Genomic DNA, 23,724 nt, shown 5'->3' on the forward strand with positions numbered 1-23,724 from the left:
ACAAAAAAACACTACCTAATCTTAAAATTTTTTTTTTCAGAGAAAAATGTCTTAACAAGTTTATCCATTACTTTAATTCTTATCACTTTGATAATAATAAAAATCCTTTAATACCATAAATGTTATGCTGCTATAAAACATTTTTCAAGAAAGCTATTTCAGCCTTCATTTTATTTTGTGTTTCTTGATCTTCTAAATGTGCAACTCCACAATTTCAAAGGATTTTGCCACAATTCACATTTTTCTAAGGCGAGAAAAAGACCTAATTTCAATTCATTTTGAAGCCCTGAAACTTTTGGAAATTGGTCAAAATTATTCAAGATAAATCTGCACTTTTCTGACATAACTTTTGAATATTACAAAATAAAATAAAATAAAGGGTTTTATCAACTTTATCCAATACCCCAAGTAATTTTTACTTCTGCGAAAAAAATGTATTTAAAAGTTTAATTTTTTTTTAAATATTGAATTATAATCCATTTTTTAAAAATAATTAAAAAGTAATAACTTAATTGAATTTTAGATATCTTTATAGGAAAAATCAATTCGATTTTCATGCTTCAACCAATGTATTAAATGAATTAAAATCTCTTTTTTTTGTTGAATAATGTCAGAAATATTTACTCCAGCTTTTTCAAAACTGTAGAATTAAACTTTTTTAGATCAGTCATCGTCATCACATCTTCAAAATTATATTCTTTAATTGAACAAAGCATAATAAAAAAAACTCGAAATCAGTTTTTTTGCATGTAGATTTGTTAGTTCATCAGTTTTCAATGATTGTTTTTACTCAAAACTGAATCGTTTTCTAACTTACAATCTTCATATCACCTAGAGGAAAGGTGATAGACAAAATCTGCAAAAAAACGAGCTCAGGACGCCAAAATTGACCATAAGCTGTCTCTTGAGTTACCAATCGAATTCCACAAAAAAGTTTTTTAAAACGTAAGACGTTAATTCTTTCTAAATTGCCAAATCTTGTCGTTTTCATTTTGAGATACGAAAGCCACAACCGTGGTAAAATGTCTATAATAAATATTTAAAAAAAAAATTGTCGTTTTCATCTTTACATTATGTTCAAATTTATGAAAAATTGTTCACCGTTAGTTAAAAAAAAGAATAGACAGTTAGGAGAATTGAACTGATTATTCAAAATGAGCTAGTGAATTTTATAACAAGCATTTTTATCATATGTCATCAAATGGTTCCTCATGAAACAAATGTTCATTTTCATAATCTTGAAATGTTCTTTCAGAAAGAACATAAGTTTTATCGATAAGGCCGATCAATTAAATTTTCATTTTAAATTAATTTTCATATGAATTTACCATATTTGATTGTATAGTTTTTTAATTTTCAAATAAACTTACCGAATTTTATAGTCGAACGAATAAAAAAATTGAAAAATTTTTCATAAGTTTTTCTACTATGAGTTTTAGTGTTCTGAAAACATAATCTTGGAAGCCTGAATGAATAACAAAAAAATTAGTTTCTTGCTTTTGCCTTTTCAGGATCCAATATTTCAACTGACGAAGGTAAAATTTTCATAGTTAGTTATTTTAAACTAAAACTGCGCTGGAAAATTTATAAACGCTACACTAATTTTTATACTTTTTAATCCTCTTTTTTTAATCGATTATGACTTTTTAATTAATCTTTGAAAAATTCGAAAAATTATTCGACGAAGAAAATCTTAAGCTTAATTTTAATGTGTAATGTTAGATTAATTAGTATTCACATTGTGTTTTCAATATTTTCAAAAAACTTGGAATTCATCCTTTTCTTTTAACAGTTTCCTATTTGATCATTCAAGAAATCACCCTTTTCTTATCCTGTACATTGTCAGTAATGCTAAATTGAACACGTTGTTTTCTAATATATAAATTTATTATTGTAAACTTCAATCAATCATGACCTTCTACAGCCTTTTATTTCGATAACTGGAAGAATTTGAATACAAATAAAAATTTTATTTCTGACTTTGATATTTGGCACTCTTGATTTTTTTTTCTTTTAATCAAAATAAATACAATCATCATCTATATGTTTTGAATAAATTCTTTAAAGTTCAAAATTGATTTTTTTTTTCCTTTTCGAAAACTTAGATTTCGAATCGTGATCAAAGATTATCTCAAACTAAAAATGATACGGAGGAATTTCAGGATTTTATAAGTTGTGTTAAAAGTAAATTTTATAAATCAACCAATGCTTGAAAAACGAGTCTTCATATTTACCCCGTTTTCCGAAAAATATGGGGTAAATATGAAACCTGCTATGACTAAAACATGAATATGGTAAGGTTTGCTTAATTATAACTGCAATTATCGATAGAATGATAAACTATCACATTCGATCAGTTTTGAGACCCTACTTTGACCATAATTACGCTTTCGGGGTTTGATCGAAATCACCCCTTGTTTATAATTATCCCACTTAGTCCTTTTCTATTTCTGTGCACTGATTTTCATGTCCAAAGTTTAAAATTCTGTTTTTTTCTTCGTAAATGTTGACTTAGAATTTCTAGTTAAGAATAAGGATAATTTTTTTGATAAATTTTTTTTTAACTTACCGGAACTAACATTGATTTGAAACTTTCAATCTGATTTATTTTACATTTTATACAATTTATTATTTTTTTCGAATTTGGGCAATGGTCATGAGTAATAAATTGGTTTAGAAATCAATTTCCTTATTTATTCTGCTTTTTTGGTATTATTATTCAGGGTGGCCACAGAAACAGGAAAATCGGAAAAAACCCGGGAATTAAAAATCGTACCGGGAACACAGGGAAAAAACGGGGAATTCAGACACAAAACCGGGGAAAAAAACAAAAGGAACCCGAAATTCAGTTTAAGTTGCAAGATCAGGGGTCTAATCCAAAATTCAAAATTCAATTTCCAAGTCAGAATTCAACAGTTCAAAAAAAAAAAATTTAACCTTCAATAGAAGAATGTCATAAGTTTGGGATTTTATAAACTACTCTAAATTCTCTTCAATTACCACTTTACAGAAAAAAAACTCACTTATTTTACCGGAACCTAGAGTTCAAAAGAGAAATTAAAAAGGTCTCTTTTAATTTGTTCAAGTATCATTACAATAATTAAAATAAAAAAAAACTATCAAACGTATGAAAACAAGCAAATAAAAACTATATTTCGAATCCAGATCTCTTTATTGCGAATTTGGAAATGAAAAAAGATTCGAATATTATAATTCTCCAGTGGTCGAGTTTATTTTAAAAGTTATACACAAGACAATAATCTTTATGCACGGCACGGTGTTTTTGGTAGCCTAATAATAATATATTTGGCTTTGCGGAAACCATCCGCTATCAAACGCACTTTTTGGAAAATTAACTTTCTTCGATCACTGGTTTTTTTTTCTATCCAAAAAAAACTTAAATTTTAAGCTTGAATATGTTAAGATTCCTTTGAAAATTTGCAAAAATTTTGAATGAACTGATTCTAAGATGATCTGTGACGAAAATAGAAATGAAATTTTGAAAAATTCCAGTGTTTTTTTTTCATTTTTCATGAGGGTGTGTTAAAATGATTCAACATTACATGGTTCTTTCCTCAAAATATACATATTGGTGTTTTGAGTGGAGCATTTAGAAATGAATTGGAATTTTCAAATGACCCATGATAACAAACAACATAACCAAATTATTGCAATCATATTTATTGTGTTTAGTTTATTTTTTTCGATGGCACAAGGCAACAAAATTTACGTTCTTCTGTTTGCCCTGGGGGTCGAGAACTAATTTCGACTAATTTGAGGGCGACTTATCCCAATATGAAGTTTGGTTTTTTTTCTGCTAGCTCTAGTTTCTGAAATTCAAGGGTTAACTTAAGAAAATTTTAAACAACATTTTAAAACATTTGCAAGATGCTCAAACGAAGGTTTCGAAGACCGCAAGTAGTTAAAACTTCTGAGAAAACTGTGGCGTCCTTTAAGTTTATTCATCATAGTTTGATGAAATATGAAAATTTTTGGATATTTTGGAATATTTTTCAATCAAAACGGACAAATTTTTTTTTTCTAAAAGCATTTATCTATAAAAATCGCAGTTTTCAAGAAAGTTGTGAATGAAATTTGAAAATTTGATATCGAAAGTTCATAAATGTTCTTCAATGATGTTACAAATATTTTTTTCTATTGTTTTTTTTTTAAACTTGAGGATTTTTTTTCAAGCATTCTTTCTTTGCATCTAGAGTATGTTTTAACACTATCACTAACTGGAACTGTTAATTGTCATAATTATACCTAAGAAACTGACTCAAAATAAAAATATATGTTGAACAAATAAATGTTACTTTTTCACTGGAATCAACATTTTCCTGCATAACAAAGCTAATCCTTTACTAAATGAAAAATCAAAACGTTGAGAATTTTTTAATGGAAATATTTGTACCTGTAACTATAAAATTTATGCCAAGAAATAGATCTGTTTTTTATAAATATGAATTGTATGAAATCAGTTTTTTTTACTTAAACATATAGTTTGCTATGTTTTGGCATACACAATTTTATGCAAATTTGGAAAATCCATTAATAGACCTTCAAGAAGTTAAATAACCACATGTTAACAACTATGCCAAATTACTGAAAATTTTTGATTATGTACATAGATCGTGGATCGTACTTTTGCAGGCAAAAACAGTTTGTAGTGAAAAAAATCGCTTTTATGTTATTTTCAGGGCTAATGTTTTCAGGGTCTAAAAGTCAACTTTTTAGCACTGAATTGCATAAAATACAATTTTAATAAGAAAAATTTAATTAGATTTTTTTTTCCCAAATATTGACCGTTTCAATATAAAAAAAAATCTGTACTGAATTCTGATGAAAATATTTTTAAAACTTAGCTGAAACAGAAGACAAGTTCTTCGGAAAATGGTAGGGTCAAATAAAGTTACCATGAACAAAGATCATTCTATTTTGTTATTTTATCTGTTCATAGTTACCCAAGTTAATATGGGGTTCACTGTTAAGATTCTTGTTACGTTAAATCTTTTAGTGTTGGCAATATTTCTAGAGGAATGGGGAGTCATGGGGAATTTTTGTATTCGCAAAAGAACAGAAAACCTTGTCCTACAATCTCATATTCACAGATTTAGATACTGATAAAGTTATGTATAACAGTTTATTTTTAAGATCTTGATGTTTATTGGTATTTTGAATATTGAAGATAAGTTTAGATAATCAGACAATGCCTAAAAAGAGTTTTCATTATCACTCCATGTTGAAAAACATGGACAACATGGCCCCCCAATGGACAGGTCCTTCGCACAAGCCTGATGGGAATCGAAAACTTAAAAAAATCATCATTATTTTGTTATCATTAAATGATAACTTTATTATGATATTTTAAAATTAAAATTGAATAGACAAGTAAATTATTGTGGTATACAAATGTTGCTGTTGCATGATGCCCCGTTTGACGGTATCAAATTATAGCATGCAATATGTATATGTTGCTTTTTAATTTCATAATTCGTACATTCATTTTCATACAAAGCAAACGAAACGAATTTGTTCTTTGAGAACATCGGTATTACCGTACTGCTGTTTGTCAAAATATGCTTCGTATACCAAAATTTTTATCTTGAATTACTGCATCTCTCTGAATATGTTTTGAGCTATTTTTCACGTTAGGACAAGTAACTAATCCAACAATTTGCCCTTTTTTCCCACCATGCAGGTTCCGGTATCGCCTTAGAATGCCGCTCAGCAATTTGGATCCCCTGGGGGGATCCACCCAGCAGATTACCTTCCCAACTGCTGCGACATCTTCCCCGATAATGCCGCTCTCATCGTTGGGGCAGCAATTTTGCTTGCGCTGGAACAACTATCATACAAACCTGTCGGTCATCTTCGACCAGCTGTACCAGAATGGGTCTTTCGTGGACGTGACGTTGGTCTGCGAGGGTCGAACCCTGAAGGCGCACAAAGTAGTTCTGGCTGCCAGTAGCCCCTACTTCGAAACCATCTTCAACGAAACGCCCTGTAAGCATCCTATCGTCATCATCAAAGAGGTAAAATTTGAGGAGCTGAAGGCATTGGTTGAATTCGTCTACCGAGGTGAAGTCAACGTTGGACAGGAACAGATCCGACCACTGCTCCGGTTGGCTGAAATGTTTGAGATTCGAGGTTTGACGGGAGTCAAGCATGAAGAACCTGAGCCAGAACCCGTTATTGTCGAAACTACACCCAATCTGGATCAGTTTACAGTGTACACGAGCTCTAACGTTGGAGAAGTCTATCAGGTTCACAATGCAGTTAACGATAATGACCCCAACAAGAAACGAGATGTTATCCGGAAGCAAACGATAGAAACGATTGAAGCCCCCGTCGAATGGCCAAAAACCACAGATGACTCATCCAAACTTATTGCGGAAGAACTAAAACCCAAAATCAATCGTAAACGGAAGCAGATGCACGGTACCGAAGAGTTTTCCGGAACAAATCAAACGTTTGAAACGTTTTTCGAAACCAGTTCCATCGAAGGAGACGATTCCAGCCACAGTTTGCAGCCTCTGACCACGGTTCAGCAGCCAACGGCGGCCATGGTGTCACATCCGCCGCTTTCGCAGATTATTCCACCACAACCTCAACCACCCACGGTATCGATCGCGGCCCCCATCAATAATCCCCCAACGCTTACGCCCATGATTGCTACCTTCGCGATGCCCGACGAAACCGATACCAAGATCAGCTTCCTGGATACCACTAATGAAGGCGAAGATGTGAGTATTGTTTTATTTTTAAACCGTAGTATCCTCCGAAAAATGTTGAAGCTTTGAACCATGATCTTAAAACCAACCTCTATTTTTTTTTTCAAACGCTTTTCGAATTTTTCGTTTACTCACTACCATAACATGATTTTTCATTCTTTGTAAAAATCTAAAAAATTTATGTAAAAATTATTAAATTATTTTTGTAGGTATGATTTTTAATCAAAAATTAATTCATTTTAGTGAAAGTTGATGTTTAATTTGTTTTCCAAGGTCTGAAATTTTTATTGTTTTATTGTCAGTTTTATGTAATGTTTTATTCGTACGATTTGTCCACCCTCTCCCTTTTCCAAAATGGGGAGGCTCACAGACTTCCGTAAAAAAACATTATTTGTATCTAAATAACGTCACATGTCACATCTGGCTCCATTTGTTTGAAGAATTTTCAAGTTAGGCCAAATAAAATATTGAAAAAAATTAAATCTTAAAAACACATCTCGTACCCAAATATCATTCCATGCCAAATTTTGATCCATTTGTTGATTAATTTTCAAGTTATGCCAACAAAATTGTATGAGGGTCATCACCCCCTTTGCTATAAACTTATTGGAAGAAGAGTTGTGTCTCAAATAACGATACAACCATTTCTCGTGCTCTAATCCTTTTCCATGTGAAGTTTGGGATGGGAGCCTCTCAACCCTCTTCCTATATCTCAAATAGAATAATGGAGGGGTTTCAAATAATCATATAACCATTTCTCGTATCATATGATTTCTCATACCAAATTTGGATCCATTTGCTTGATAAATTCTCAAGATATGCCAAAAATTGTAAAGGAGTTTCTTTCCTATCTATTCACTTGAAGGATGGAATGGTACCAAATATCGATAGAAACCTTTTTTGTTCTCAAATACCCTTCCATGCCAATTTTTTTCCATTTGCTCAAATTTTTCTCGAGATATGCAATAAAAATTGCATAGGAGCCTCTCCCCTACTTTTATATCTTTCCATTGGAAGAAGGAAGAGGTTTCAAATAATCATAGATATATTTCTCGTATTTCAATTGCTTGAATAGTTTATACAGAAGCCCCCTATCTTTACTTGCCTCTCTCATTAGTAAAGGAGAGGGATACCAAAGATTCAGGGAAACATTTGTCGTACCCTAATACCATTCCATGACAAATTTGGTTCTATTTACTCGATTTGTTGTTCAGTTATATTGACAAATTTTTAGAGAGGACACCTCCTCCCTTCCTATTTCCCCATTCGAAAAAGGCAGGATACTCAAATACTCACACAAACATTTCTTGTTCCCAAATATGGAAGGAGGGATGGTCGCCAAATATTCATTGGAACATTTCTCGTACTCTAATACCATCCCATGCCAAATTTGATTCCATATGCCTGGTTAGTGTTCGAGTTGTGTTAAAAATAGGAAGAAAAGGATCCTTCACCTCCCTATCTCCCTTTTGAAAAGTAGGAGGAGTCTAAAATAATCATAGAAATATTTCACGTACCCAAATGCCGTTCCACGTCAAGTTTGGTACCATTTGATTGATCGGTTCTCGAGTTATGCACAAATTTTTAATTTGTTTATCTCCCTTCCTGTGAGAGGGAGAGGAACTTTATCCTTCCCCCTTATTTTTCAATTCTAAGTTTCAAAAGAAGGATTTCAAATTAGTTCCGTCTTTATGGATTTGGGAAATTGAAGAATTCCAGAAAAATACTTATTATTTCAATATTTCGTTGACCGCCAATAACTTGCAAAACTTTTAAAAAGACAAATTACACAGAGTTAAAAAAAAAACCAAAATAATAAAAGAGGAAACACTTTAGAACTTTCACCTTCCTTTGCGGTTAGGGTCTATATGATCCAAACTGTACTTTCCCGGTATCTCAGGTTTCTGACTTTTCCTAAAATCAGAAGTTCTACAATTTATCAGATTTTTGAATAGGGTTACCACTGTCACCCAGCAAAAAAAGTACAATCATCCGGTTGGGGATTATTGGATTTGTTTTAAAATCAAAACTACTGAACCGATTTTCATAAACTATACTATTTAGAAATCGTCCAAATGTCTACTATCAGATGCTTCTAAAATTTGAGTTTTAATTTTTATGCCCTTCAAAAAACGACTTTAAAGCCAAAAAGTCTATAAAAAATTGGTGCTTTGCATCGAAGATAACTTATTTGAAGTCGTATTGAAAAACTTTTACTTGATGTGAATTCTCATAGATTAAGAGCTCCTTTTGAATCGATAAAAGTGTTTGGTTTTACAGATTACAGCTAGTTATTGAAAAAGTTCTTAACACAATTTTCAATGATTTTATAACTATATTTTTTTATGAGGATCAAGGAATTTTGATGAAAAAAAAATTCCGTTCTCTTTAATTACATTTAATTCCAACCCACAGTCATGAATTCATAATGGAGAGAGTGATAGGGTGACCAATTCTTGTATTCAATCATAGAATTTCAACATATTGAGGACAAATCTGAGGTATATAGACTTTAACTTTTCACTTTTAGTACCCTGAGCATAATTACTCTGTAATGTTTTTTTTTTCGAATAGTTTTTTAAACAATTAAATCCGACACTTCAATTAACTCAAGAATTTGGAGTCAGCACATTTAATCCATTTCATGTTGAAATACAACTAAGCGATTTTCTGAATTGTTCGAATCGGGAGGGTCACGATCTTTTTTCAAAAACGCCATCTTTTGTTGACCATTTGATCTTTCGGCTCAAATTTCAGACGCCATGAAATTATTCTTCGTAAATTGATAACAAACATGTAGACGATCTCAAAATATGGAAATCGGTTCAGCAGTTTTGAAGATACATTCAAAATAGTGATCCGGGTCTATATGACCCTAACGAACCAGTTAGTTGTCCTTTTTTACTGCAAGGAAATGTTAATGATAAAAAGATAGCTTTTGATTTATTTTTCGTAATATAAGGCCAGAAATATTTAAAATCTTGTTAAAGTACAAACATGTCGAGGAAGCTTAAAAAATAACATAAAAAACCTGAATCTACGTCCTAGTGAAAAATTTACTTTTTAGATGTCCCAAAACATTGAAATAGTAAACGAGCATATTGAAGCAAAATGTAATTTTGATGCTCAATTTTTTTTCGAAATTGCTTCAGATCTCTACGTTTTATACAATTCTTATTCATTTGAAACTCTACAAAATTTGAAATTTCACGTTGCAGCGCTCCCGACAGCAAATGCTTTCATTTGAATTATCGTCAAACGAAATAAGTTTTGAAAACGTTTTTCCCATCAAATAAGCAATTCGAAAATTGCTTGCTTTATAGCAAAGCGCACTGTCTTTCAATCCGACATTTAAAAGCACATTGGTTATTTTAGTTTATCAAGAAAACTAATTGCAAGGTGAGTAAAAATATCTTTTTTGATCTTACCGTTAAATATTTTCACTCCTCCTGGTAATAAGGCTGGAACAAATATCAATTTCTTCTTTTGTAACCCCCCCCCTTCGAAATTCCCAAAAACCTGAAGGGGGAAATAAATAAAGTTTGAAGTATTTAATAAAAATTTCGAAAAAAAATTCAAGAATTCAAAAGATTACAAGATGAATGAATCAAATTTTGAAAGATGGAAGTTATTTCGCCTTCTATATTCTTGATTTTATTGAATTTTTCGATAAAAAATTACTGATTTTTTAGGTTTTGTGTATTGATATTCTATGGAACTTTGTTGCATACAAGATTTCGTGCAATTTATTCCAATTTATTTGTTTTTCGCATTATTTTTTATTGTCCCCTCCCTCACGATGTTCCAACTCCGAGTGACAAAAGAAGGATTTAAAATTTGTTCCGGCCTAAATACAATCGAAAAATACATATTTCCTGTCAGATAAATATGAAGACTTAATCACTTGTATTTTATAATCATATCACCAGAACTAACAACAAATTTTTATTTTGTCACCTGCCTGGTGGAATAAAAGTGGAATAAATAAAGTATCAAGAATTTTACCAAATATTTGGTAAATTAATTGAATTTTCTAACAGGTACATAAGTTTAAAGGAGATTTTCTTAAAGAAAAAGAAAAAAAAGGATGAAAAGATTAATGATTACCATTTTATGTAGATGTAATGAAATTTTGTTGCATACAAGTTTTGTACAATTTAATCGAATTAATGACGGGTTCAAGTCCTGTCGGTGAGTCGTTGTATCTTTTTCGGAAAATCTATGATATTTACGGATGTTCTTACATTTATTTGATCCTCATGTTTCTCTAAAATTATCCATCACCTTGAAAAATTTGATAATTTTCAAGAAAGAAGAGTAGAGTGTCCATTTCCCGGCCTTTTTAATTGAATCGGAAAATCTGAAGATTCTTTGGAAAAGAAAATTTTACACTCTACTGCAGGGGTGAGCAACCTTTTTAAGCAACGGGCCACTTTTAATTTGAAATTCTTCTGGCGGGCCGCATTGAAAATAAAATTTAAGTAATAATGGTTATCAGAGCTTTATGTTATTATTATTACGATAATGTTTTTATTGAATTGAATTGTATGAATATTCATTTAAAAAGAAATCTTTTGCTTCCTTTCTATTGATTGAAAACGAAAGTTACCGAAAGTCTTTACATGGTTTGTAGAAATATTTGAACCTTTTTCCGAGAAAAATCCATTTTCAAATTTCACTAATGACTTTTAAACCCTGAGTGTTCATTCGGGTCTTAAAATCCTTTATTGTTCGAACCGATGAGATGGAATTCTTCGTCATCACTTCCATTTCAAATTTCCATGGAGATTAAATATAGCTATTTTTTCTGTGCCAATTTTCAAAAAGGGTGTTCACAATTTATTTTTATTTTGTCGATAAACTTCTTTTTTTTCTTTAAATAAAGGTGATTTTTTATATTTGAATTTCCGTATGAAATCATTGCATTGAGATGTTGAGCAAGGTTTAAAAACCTTGATAAACTCATTTTTTTCCAGATTTTTAATCATATCTGTTAATTTTACAGTTAAAATTTTTTATTCAAAATTTTTTTTATGGATTTAATAAATTTACTTAATTTAATTGAGATACCTTTGGGATAGGCTTTCTAAGGCTGAATCATGAAAATCAAATGACTTTGGTAATATGGTTTGCTAGTTTTGAAGTAAAATGACTAAATTTAATCAATGTTTGGCATGATTTGCTAATGAATTGTCTGAAAATTATATCACACATAAGACAAAAATAACAAAATTCACATTTTTCCGAGGTGCTATTAATCTTAGAACTAATTTTGACCTATTCGAGGGCGCTGAATGCAAAAATAATTTTTTTTCTGTCAGCTCTAGTTTTCGAGATAACTTAAAAAAAGGTGAAAAATCAATTATTCAATTTGAGTACTTTTTTGACAAAACTTTAGAATAAAAATACTTATTTACTCAATGATCAACTTTCCCACAGACCGCGAGTAATTTTGAATTTTCGAAAGAAGTTATGGAAGCTTACTTCACACAAAATTACAGATATTGTTTTTGTCAAGAAATCATATTTTTGCTGAGTCATTTCGATAAGAAATTTATAATCGTTCACCTAGTCTTTATTAAAAAAAACTTTCCTTATTTCCGTCATTAAATCAAGAACAGAAACATTTCAATGCATCAAACAATTTATTTAACGGCCCGCGGGCCGCGGCTTGCTCATCCCTGCTCTATTGCATACAAAACCTTATCTTTTTATTTTTTTTTATTCAATATTTTAAGTAGTATGTACTTGCGAAAACATTTCAATCTTTTTCGATGCCTCAACAATTTAATTAGCAATTATTGTACACAAGACCCAAAAACTTTAACTAGGGTTGCCATCCGTCTCACAAATGTCTGAAATGTTCCGCCGTCCCCCTTTTTGTCCGAAATGTCCCGCCTTTTTTCAACAAAGTTTTCAATATTTTTTTTTATTTAATTTGATTTAATTGCTATATACACCAATAAAATGCCTGCTTTTTCTCTCGTCACTGATTTCTATACCTATGCTATTTTTTAAATTTTGCGATGGAAGTAACGTTTGCATTTCATTGGAAAGCTTAGAAATGTTTCATCTTCACATATCATGAAACCCCACAAGTTTGATTTTTTTTAATGAAATATTCATTCTTCAAAATTCATCTCATCTAATCAAGATATATCAGGAGGTTTGATTTGATATGAGGTAAAATATAAAACATTTATTCCGTTCCTCAAGAAAGTCAAAAAATGGGTTTCATTCGACGAACTCATGGCAGATATCAATCCATCAAACTTTATGGGTCAAGATATAGCTTTTTAAGTTGTACGCAATTTAACATTTGTTTTTTTCCTTCTTTCGAACCTGGTGAAAATTAGCAAATCAATCTCAAAGGAATTTTCTTTATTCTTGATAACGTTTGTAAGTAAGTATGACATAGCTTTTCAGTAAACTAAAAAATATTGTCGAAAAGATTTAATTTTGGGTTATTCTAGAGGTAAAGTGCTTAAATAATGACCTATTTGGACTGAAATGGATTTATTTAATTGTTATATAAATTTCTATAATTTTGAGATGTTCTAATGTTACTCTTACAGCAAAACAAACTTTTAATCCCTAAGTTTTATATTGACATTCGAGAGCGAGTATGGTGAAAATCAAGAAAATATTTTGAGTTTTTTTTTTAAACTGTGAGCCTTCTGGGTCTTGACTCAAACATTGCACCGGCGAAACTTTTTTGAAGAAATGAATCCAACTGTGTAAGTTGAAATTTCAGAGAATAGATAAAATGAAAATTGATGTTGAAAAATATGTGAAAAAATCGCCTTATCCCCCGGCAGAATTTGAACCCACACCTTGCGTAAAATTGAGTTTTTTCAAACACATTTTTTTTTGTTTCAATCAAAGTTGTTATAACGACTGAGAGTCTGTCGTACTATTTTTTTTCCAACGGAGCAGTTGGTGCAAAAGCATTGAAAACCTTTAACTTTCTTTGATACTTCTGGGATTCAAATGAAGGACGTTGAATCAGAAAGCTGGTTTTTTACCAAGTGAGTCATGCCTCAGTTATCGATTAAGAAAAAATATATTCAAGTTACTTGAATCTAAATGATTTGAGCACAGCACTTTTATACCCAGAGTATCTACCAAAAACAGACAATTATACATATCATAACATTTTCTAACACATTTTAAAATGTTCCGCTGTTTTCGGCTGTGTCCCGCTTTTTTCTAAAATAGTCGTTCAATTTTTGCGAACCATCAGGCAAGCCTGCTTTAATCGACAAACTTTACTGATTCTTGCTGTAAGAATTGGAAATTATTGAGATAGAATTTCCACTATCAATAGACGTTGGGTAGGTAAACCCATATAAGAGGTTGCAAAAATTCAATGCCTGTTTGCCAAATTTCTGTGGCGAAAATGCGCTGAAAAGTGTACTGTAACAAAGGTGATATGATTGGAAAAGCACTATTGACATAAATACTTGAGCTCCCAAAAAAAAAATGATGCATGACCAAGAAAATAATTTTATGTGATTTGCATCCTTTGGAATAAATAATGCATAAAAAAATATAGTAAGAATCGAACTCACTGCAACATCTCATGTCAGTCCGGCATAGAATCTTATACCGATAATTCCACCTCCAAGGAAGTTCATTATTGGAGCAAAGTCTGACTTGTGGGTGCACCAGTTTACTCACACTTTGATCAGTTGTTCTACCAAGCTTTATAAAGTCTTGTTTTTGCATAAAGTTGGAATTGTATTTTCTAGTAGAAGGTAGAAGTAGAAGCATTGTAGCAATATGTTTTCAACTCATAACCGATGTGTAGGTTAATAAACCGATTTATATTTATATTTATTTCGATTGGCCTTTAATTCACTTTGGAAGTTTTTTTTTATAAAGGGTTATACTGCTAGCTCAACAAGCCTCATAAATATGTATATCCAATTGCAATCTTCGGTATAAAGCAGCGAAAAAGCATCTACCACCGCATTCTTTATCCTTCTTGCGTGACTAGGGAAAAAGTTCAGAAAACATGCATCAGGTGCACATTCATTTCAAACTGGCAGCGGTCATCTTTATTGTCGTCGTCGTCATCGTCGTAGTCGTCAGCATCATCATCCTGGAACGAGCGAGAGATGGTTGGTCCCGATGTGAAACCTAATTTCCAGAAAACGCATCCCAGAATATAAAATATTTGATCCCTCAACAAACCGCCTGGAAACCAACCAGATTCGACGAAAGTTCAGTTGAATTTCCCGGAAGGAATGAGTGCTGCTGCTGCAACTCCGTCCTCGATCATACTTAGGAAAATGCATTTTCGGGAGGTCGCCGGAGCCATTCCGGAACCACAACCCAATAAAACGAGGCAGCTTTCTTTCGATGGAACCGTCGTCCTCGTCGTCGTCGTCGATTTGGTCATATCAACGCAACGGATGTTTGTTTCCATTGGAAAAAGGCTGGCAAGTGGGGCTGGGAGATTTCAACGACTACAACGACGATGACGACGACTGTTTGTTAGTTCGGAAAGCAGCCTTCAGGTGCGTTGAGAATTGAGAAAAAGTTCGAATCAAAATGCAACATTTCAGGGGTGATTGTTTTGCGAAATTTCTAAGCGGCCGTTTTGCGTTTCGGTTTCCCCCCCCCTAGCCCGGAGAGGTAAAATTTGATCTTCATTGGTCGATTTGACTTTCGGAAAAGCAATTACATCCATTCAACTTTGGGCCCGGGCAAAGTTTGTAATGTTTATCAATGTTGATTTTCCGGGTGCAATTTGGATTGTTTTGCAAACAATTGTAGTTTGACGAAGAGTTCAATACAATATTTGACACTGTTGGTGCTTTTGAGTCGGAAGAAAAATGTTTTATTTTTTCGCGAAGGCTTTCATTTTCTTTTGTTTTCTATGAACATTATTCTTTCCATAAATCAGTAATAGGAAAAATAACCATAGGCTCAAAGTTTTTTTTAGAGATATTCCTCATTTTTTAATTGATTTTTAAAATTATCCCTTGAGTCCAAAAAAGTAGAGCAAAAATGTTTTACGTGCAGAGTTTGGGATGGATTGTAAAAGTATGGGTGATGAATGACCCCATGCATAGATTTAAAAATCCCAATGATATAAATAAAAAAGAGAAAGTATGATTCATTATACATCGAAATGGCCGTTGAGGATTGTCAATTGATTTGAAGCAAACTGCCTCAGAGATATTATTTCTAGAACTCATACTAAACTTTCTCCCAAGTGAAGATGTGATTTTTCGTTTTTGTCATTAAGGTGTTCTATGGTTTGTTTAATTATCTTAGGTATCACTTATCTTCCCGTGGGTATCTACCAAGTGTTGAATTTCGGATAAAATTCCAGTTCCAAAGTAGCTTCCCAAATACGAGTTGCATATATACGCACGTATTGGGGCAAAAATCTTACGCTGGAGGTCCCGTCCAACGCCGTTTTCCATAAACGGCTTCAGCGAAGACCAAAAGCATGTTCACATATGTCTCACAGGAGCTTTTTCCTTTATTTGGTTCGGGCTCAGACCTACTTTAGCATTCATTACTCCTGACCAGAACCGAGTCGAGAAAATTTCTCCAGCCGATATCCTAGAGATGCATCGCCGGAATAAGCTAAAATCCTAATGCATTACTCTTTCCTTGATCCCGCTGCTTTCAGCTTGCATTGTTAGGTAGTTTTTTAGTTTTCTTCCGAAAAACTAGTGCGGAAAGATCACCTACTTGGCCCAAGTAAGCCAAAACCAAGCACAACGAAGGGACCAATCGGAAGAAATGGGTTTTCCCAAAAACCGCGTCAAACTATTCGCAACCTAAGAGCAGGCAATGACTGCCGGCGTAAGGGTGGTTCAATCACGAAAACATTATTTCCTTAAATTCATATCAAATACTTTATGACGAAGAAAGGAATAGAAGAAATGCGTTTGTGAAAAAAAAATTTCTATTAAATTTTATGAACCATAAAAGCATGGAACCTTGAAGCTAATGATGCAATTTTTGCTTTTCCCCGGTGCGTGGTACAAATGGAAAGGAAACTACTGAACACAGGAAAGGATGTGGAAGACGATGATGTTCGCTTCGATTAAAGTGGGTACCAGCACAACATATCCGATGAGGTGGGATCCCGAGCAGACTTTGATGCCTAAATTGATAGCAAATTGAGAGCATGCTAAGGTGTCAACAGCAAACTTAGAGCATCTTTTGCTATTGAATTTTGTACGAGAGCAAAATTAGGCATAATTGAGGACTCATATATTTCGATTTTACAGCAAGTTGAGACCACATTTCGGTATCAACAGCAAATAGTGAGCAAAATTTTGTATAGATTTTAACTTGATAGCAAAACTAAGCATCATGGTGGTGTCCATTTTTTTCTTATAAAATGCGAACCCGAAACCAAATCTCTTACATCAATCACTTGCTGTAAACTAAACAAATAGCTAAGCTAGGCATCATTGGGGCAACTTTTATTTTGACAAAATAAAAATTTGAATTCAAAATTAAAGCATAACCTTCTAAAAATGTATTCATTTACTTAAGGTTGAAAACAATCGATAGCAAAACTCGGCATCGATGAGCTGTCCACATATATATATATATATATATATATATATATATATATATATATATATATATATATATATATATATATATATATATATATATATATATATATATATATATATATATATATATATATATATATATATATATATATATATATATATATATATATATATATTTTTATATATATATATATATATATATATATATATATATATTTTTTTTTTAATAGAATCTTCGTCATGTTTATGAATCAAACACCGGTAACTCAGATCTTAATTCACAAGTTTTGGTAAGTGCAGAATACGTTTTTTTTAATCTTGTGCTTCAAATGTTTGTTTTTAACCATATTAACTCCTATTTCAATCGAAAATTAAAAAAAATATTTACCAATTCAAGCAACACGCATGAAAAGGTTTGAAAATGTTGTTTTGACAAACTTTTGAGTCTTATCAAAGATATCGTTTATCAAAGTCAAAAAAGTTATTTATGCAACACATTGTAAAAACTGGATTTTTTCAGCACGAGTCATAAGTTTACATCGAGTGCTAATAAAATCGAATTTTGTTACAAGTTGCATACAAAATATTATGCGAATTCGGAAAATTCCCTTAAAATTCATTAATTAACATTCAAGAAGCACATCTCAACAAATAACCGCATGTGGACGACCGGAAATTTCAGTTCAAGTAGGCCGTAGACTGTGCATTTGTAAGCGCAAAAAAAAGTGACGAGAAGTAGAACTTTTCGATACTGTTTTCGGTGTCGTTTGGGTTTTGTAATGAAACACTTCACCTTGTAGGGGCATATGAGATGCAAGCATTTGTCGATTACTAGCAATGAATATTCCTCCCTGTTTCTTCTCTTTAGTGATTCTTTTAAACAGAAAATCTACATAAAACATAAAACTTTTGAAAATTTAATTTTTTTTTTCATTTTTATGTGATATTTATTACATTTAAATTAGATATTACTACCTTACTCATACAAAAATAAACCAGTTTTAATAATATTTGAAAAATCTGAGTAAGTACAAATATTCATGGTTGTTACAAATCTGGGCTTGTGATATAGCTCAGTTGGCAAGTCAGTTGCTTCCTGAGCCGATATCCGTGAGTTTGAGCCCAAGAGTAAACATCGATCACAGTTGTACCGGATAAGTTTTTCAATGACTGTCCGCCAACTGCATCGTTGATATAAGTCGCGAACATAAAGCTGTTAAAGCGTCTACAATCGAATCAAAAAGAATGGTTATTATAATTCTAAAAAAGTGTAATGAGTACTTCTAATTTTATCTTGAGAAGTAAATGTTTTTAATTTTTTGAGTTTATAAAATGCAACTCAGTTTTGTTACTATGCATAACCTAACGTTGAGTTTAATTTTGTTACAGTGTATTACGTCAGTGTTGTTATTGTTTTGGTTTGCTGCACGTATTTTTTGTACGGGATTTTCTGATTCATTCGAATTGCTGCGCGGATAGTTCGGTTCGGGTTATATAAATGGTTCCGGTGCCACCGGTTCCTCCTTTTCGTTACTATCGTGATTAACATTCAATTCGCCGGAGGGTCTTATTTTACGTAAACACCTTTAACCTGGTAGGATCAAGCTAAACAATTGTAAGTTTATACAATATAGCGTATATATAAGCGAACACATAAAAACAATTAATTTTTCTCTTTCAGAAGTCGTCATCGACATCATACATTTAAAGATGATGGAATTTTTAAGAGTATTTACCAAAAAACACTGGGAGGTACTAGTTGATCATTTCTGCGAAAAAGGTAAGAGCTTCAATTCCTTTTTTCTTGAATATTATTAGTTTGTCAACATATTGGGGCCGAATACAAGATATCTCATGTTTCATTCTTCATACTCATAAGCTTACCTCAGGAAGTAGAAATTTATATCAAAAAGATTAATCATTAAAATATAGACGCTAAAAGTGTAACTGCGCTTTGGAGCATAAAATTACAATATTGTGCTGTTTAATTCATATTGAAAAGTTATCTAATATGCCTATTTCATTTTTCAGGAGCAATTGAATGGCGGTTTTCACCACGGTACGCAGGAAGAAGATAATTTTTTTTTATCGAGACTGCCAATGCGAAATGGTAAACTTGATGACTGAAAACCTGTCAGAAGATTTTAAAACAAATCCGATAAATAGCATTGTAAAGTTCGTTGAGGTGAGTAGCTCATAGTTCCATTTTTTTTTTTTGTGATGGTCCCATTGGCCCATTTGGGTCCAACCTCCACCCCATACGCTTCTTTAGGAGTGGGAGGGACTGTTTTATCCTCTGGATAATTATATTAACATTGATAGTTCAATTTCTGTACGACTTGTTCGTCTTACTCCCGCGTATGTCCATCACCGTACAATTTTCTGTCTGATGCTTCGTCAGAACTTCATCACATTGATATGATCCTTTTTAGGATTAGTCTTTGTATCAAATTGTCTGTTTGACAAAGCAAACCTTTGATGTATTTTAAAATTGAACCGTTAAATGTTCAAACAACAGTTCAAAGATAATAATTTAAGTTCACTTACCAATGCTAATGCATGTATGGTATACGAATAGCTTCGATTTATAGTTACATACTTGAAGGCGTTTTTAACACCACATGCTATAATGAATGCCACCTTCAGTTAAAGCTACACAGCTACAGTATGTTTCGCGAATTTTATTAATTTGTACACGTTTATTCAAATTTTGTTATGGTATGTGATTTTGATGTGATCCTTAGTAGATTTCAAAAGATTATACGTTTATTTTCACGCTATATGTAAATGGAATGGATATTAAATTATAACAGGTTACAGTTATAAGGAAAAAAAACTTTTCATCTATTAAAACATTTGTCAATTAAGATATAACGACGTAGACGAAGACGAAGGGTTTCAATTCATTACGATACCTCATAGTAATGATTAGGAAGCACATAATTAGAGAGTTCCTTTTTTTTGTTGAAATTAATTTAGGGATCATTGAGGCGTTTGGAATGTGTAGTATATGATAAAGTATCATGAATATCCTTCCTATCATGAACCAATACTATGAACATATTCATGTATTATGAATATCGCAACCCCCTATGGTTGCATAGCTAAAGGCGATTTTCATAACTGCTTAACAGAGGTAGAGATGGATTATCGTGAATAGTGAAAATCGCCTTCACTTATGCAATCATTGCTGAGTTACGATGTCATAATGTTCATCGCGTTCACAAATTTGCAACGCGTCAATTTTAACAATAAAATAAACAGCTTTAAGTTTTGTTGCTGTAAATCTTTCAAAATTTGATTGTTTTAACCCTAATCCGCTCTCGAATGTCAATATGACACTATTAGAAGTTTGGCGGCTTGTAACTTTATTCGGGTGCATTCAAATAATACAATTTCTTCGGGGACCCTCAATGAATTCTTAAAATCTTCAATTTTGGTTCATTGGACGCACCCTTAAAGCCCAGAAAAAAACTGCCAGATCTTGAGTGTTAATTTGACACTCCTCAATTTAAACCGCTATATCTTTTCTGTTTCGAAACCGATTTTTACAAAATTATTAGTTTTGGAAACCTCATGTAACTCAAATATATTACTCAGACATTATTCACCTACAACACTTCAGTTTTCCTTTATTCAAAATCTAACAAAAAAAAAGTCCGAAAAATTATGTTTCGGGAAAAAAAATCTTTAGATCAACTCCGAAATACTAAAAAAAACACTTATCGTCTAAGAAAGCTGAAGTTGCACATAAGGATTTTTTTTTAAATTTTTAAGATCATGACCACCAAAAATTAAAAAAGTGGCGTAAAAATCGTACTTTTCAGTCAATGATTCTTCAAAATTTTTTAAGTCACACCAGATAAATTTTAAAAAGAGAATTGAAAAGTTTACGTAATTAGGCACATATTTGCATTCTTAGATTTTCAAAACACGAAACACAGAATTTTTAGTGAATTTTCAAAAGTAGCTGTTTTTGTAACCTTTTGTCAATTTGCAATTTTTTCAGATTTTCGTAATAAATTTATACACCAGAAAGCCAATTTCATATCGATTGTAGTGATGTTATTACATTAGCGCTACGATACTTTACAAAAAATACGAGGTTTTTTCAAAGCTTTAATTTATTTTTAAAATCGTTTGAGAAACAAGAGAGATATTTTGGTTTTAGTCAGAACAGTCAAATTAACATTCCATGGACTGTAACGGGTAAAAATTTCAAGAACGGATGAGGGTTAAGTAATTACGCCCAGAGCATACTTACAGCTAAATTTGCTATCACGTCTTGACCGTGAAATTTGCTCTCATTTTGCTTGACATAAGGTGGTACACAGCAAAACTGAAAGCAAAATTTTAATGCGCTATTAGCAAAGTGATGCCAGATTATGCTGTAAATGAGACCTAAACTACATCTCATTTTTGGAAAGATTTGAGAGCACATCGATGTCAAAATTTGCTATCAATGAAACTTTTGTGATGCCTTATAATGGCATCATTGTGCTCTCCAAGCTCTCGGAAAATTAGGTGTAATTAAGGTCTCAGTTTTAGCAAAATTTGGTATCATTTTGCTAACCAAGTATGAAAATTTGTGCTCTCATTTTTGCTGTGTACCACCTTATGTCAAGCAAAATGAGAGCAAATTCGGGCCTCAGGGCGTGATAGCAAAATTTGCTATAATTTTGCCATAAAAGTCTGCTCGGGATAGTGGTTCCGAATGTCGTAAGCTTGCTGTAGCCTTGCCCTTCTATAGTGCAAGGAGGACGCAACAACGACGACTTTTGCGGGTTCTAGCTACTCTTGAGAGCGAAAAGTTTTCCGGATCAAATTAAGGAATGGTTTGCATTTAAGTGAAGTATCTCAGGGGTGTGTTCGGGGCGATTTTTGCTATTTCTCTCAAATGTATCCCGGAATAAAGTCGATCAAATAAGTAATGCTCAATCTGGTAACCAAACATAAGCCGTTCTGGTAATAGGTCCGTCTCGTTAGTCCGTCGAACATACCATCTTCTCTCACAAATCGAGGGTCAAAATTGTTGTGATATCAAATAAAACGCAACATTATTTGCATCGGAAACTGATAATATAATCATAGGTCACGCTACAACAGTGATAGATATATTGGATTATCTATCCGTCAAATTGGCAACACTTCCCTAATGATTTACTGTCTGTTCAACTGGCAACAATTCCAGTGAACTCTAAGAATTCACTCTTCGTCAATTATAGAACAATAGCGAATTTACGTTCACTCTCACTTGCGACTCTATGTTATTGTTTACATTTGCCACGCGGTTCGTCAGTCCAGAATAATCTCCACGGTGTAAACATCGGTCATTCATTCTCAAATAATTTACTCTTTAGCAGGCTTGGCATCAGTCATCGTCATTAGTCAAAAAACTGTGACTGTGAAGCAGTGGTTGTATTTGGTTGAGAATGAATTGATCAACCTTCTCTCACTCACTGCTTTATTCGGAAGCAAAGGTTGCTTTGAGGCAGCGAAAACGACAAAACCGATGATGCATACGCTCTCAACATGGCCCGCCTTCACGAAGCAATATACATTCGAGGCAGCGAATCCAAAAAACCAAACGAATGTCTCTCACTCATCTCCTATTACATTCTTGAGGGAACCGAATTCAAAAGGCACAGCAAACCCGAGTCCCCAGTAAACATGAATCGGCAGAGAGGTTACTCAAATCGACAGAGGGATCGTAACGATCTCTCTAACGATTTTGCATCATCTAATCGGCAGAGAGGAACACACCATACGCGTGCCTTGGGTGAGTGCCACGAAATAATCTAAGACACGCCCTCCAGAGAAACACACGAACACAAGCCGAATCGTGTTTGTATGTTTCCCTTCAAGACGCGTGTTTGCCTGCCTGAGAAGTCGACTGCTACGATTGAAAGCACACACGGGACACGAGGAAAAAATACGACCATACCATACTGATTTCGCATGTACGCATTCGTATTTGTTGCCTCTAGGTATCTCGGCAGGACAAACCGAATGAAAATATTTGCGTTCTTGGAGTGTCGCCGAAATTAACCGTTTTATTCTAAGTTCGGTGACTCAACTCTCAATTTTTTGCATGCTCTGTCGATTTCTGAGAGGACGCGCTTACTGGGTCTCCTCGTTTGTGTCTGGATCGAATACTCGAGGTTTTTCTGCTATTGCTATTATTGCACAGCAACCACACGCAGGCAGCTAGTGTTTACGTTTCTTTTTCCTCCCCCCTCCTTGCTCCATACGTTGCGGGCCTATGCAATGCAATAAGTTCGGTTGTTGTCGTTGTTCCCTCAACCTTTGTGGCGAGGTTGAAGATGTTCTCCTCAACGACAGCTATCGGCTTGAGTCCATCAAATTCAATAACGTGAATGAGTATGTGTGCCTCGTCTTCTTCATGCATCATGTAGCAACCGAACGTTGAGAGAGTT

At 32.9% G+C, this 23,724-nt stretch overlaps 1 protein-coding gene across 1 annotated transcript in view; it reads left to right on the top strand.

The window, feature by feature from the left end:
* LOC129755993 (broad-complex core protein isoforms 1/2/3/4/5-like) overlaps positions 1-23,724 on the top strand; it is a 115,763-nt gene that overhangs the window by 54,554 nt on the left and 37,485 nt on the right. Inside the window, exon 2 of the mRNA XM_055752740.1 lies at positions 5,702-6,746. Within this exon, the coding sequence (XP_055608715.1) occupies positions 5,721-6,746 (1,026 nt within the window). The 5' untranslated portion in view covers positions 5,702-5,720. The remainder of the gene's footprint in view (positions 1-5,701; positions 6,747-23,724) is intronic.

This window comes from Uranotaenia lowii, chromosome 3 (assembly GCF_029784155.1).
Source record: "Uranotaenia lowii strain MFRU-FL chromosome 3, ASM2978415v1, whole genome shotgun sequence".
Classification (NCBI taxonomy): Eukaryota; Metazoa; Arthropoda; class Insecta; order Diptera; family Culicidae; genus Uranotaenia; species Uranotaenia lowii.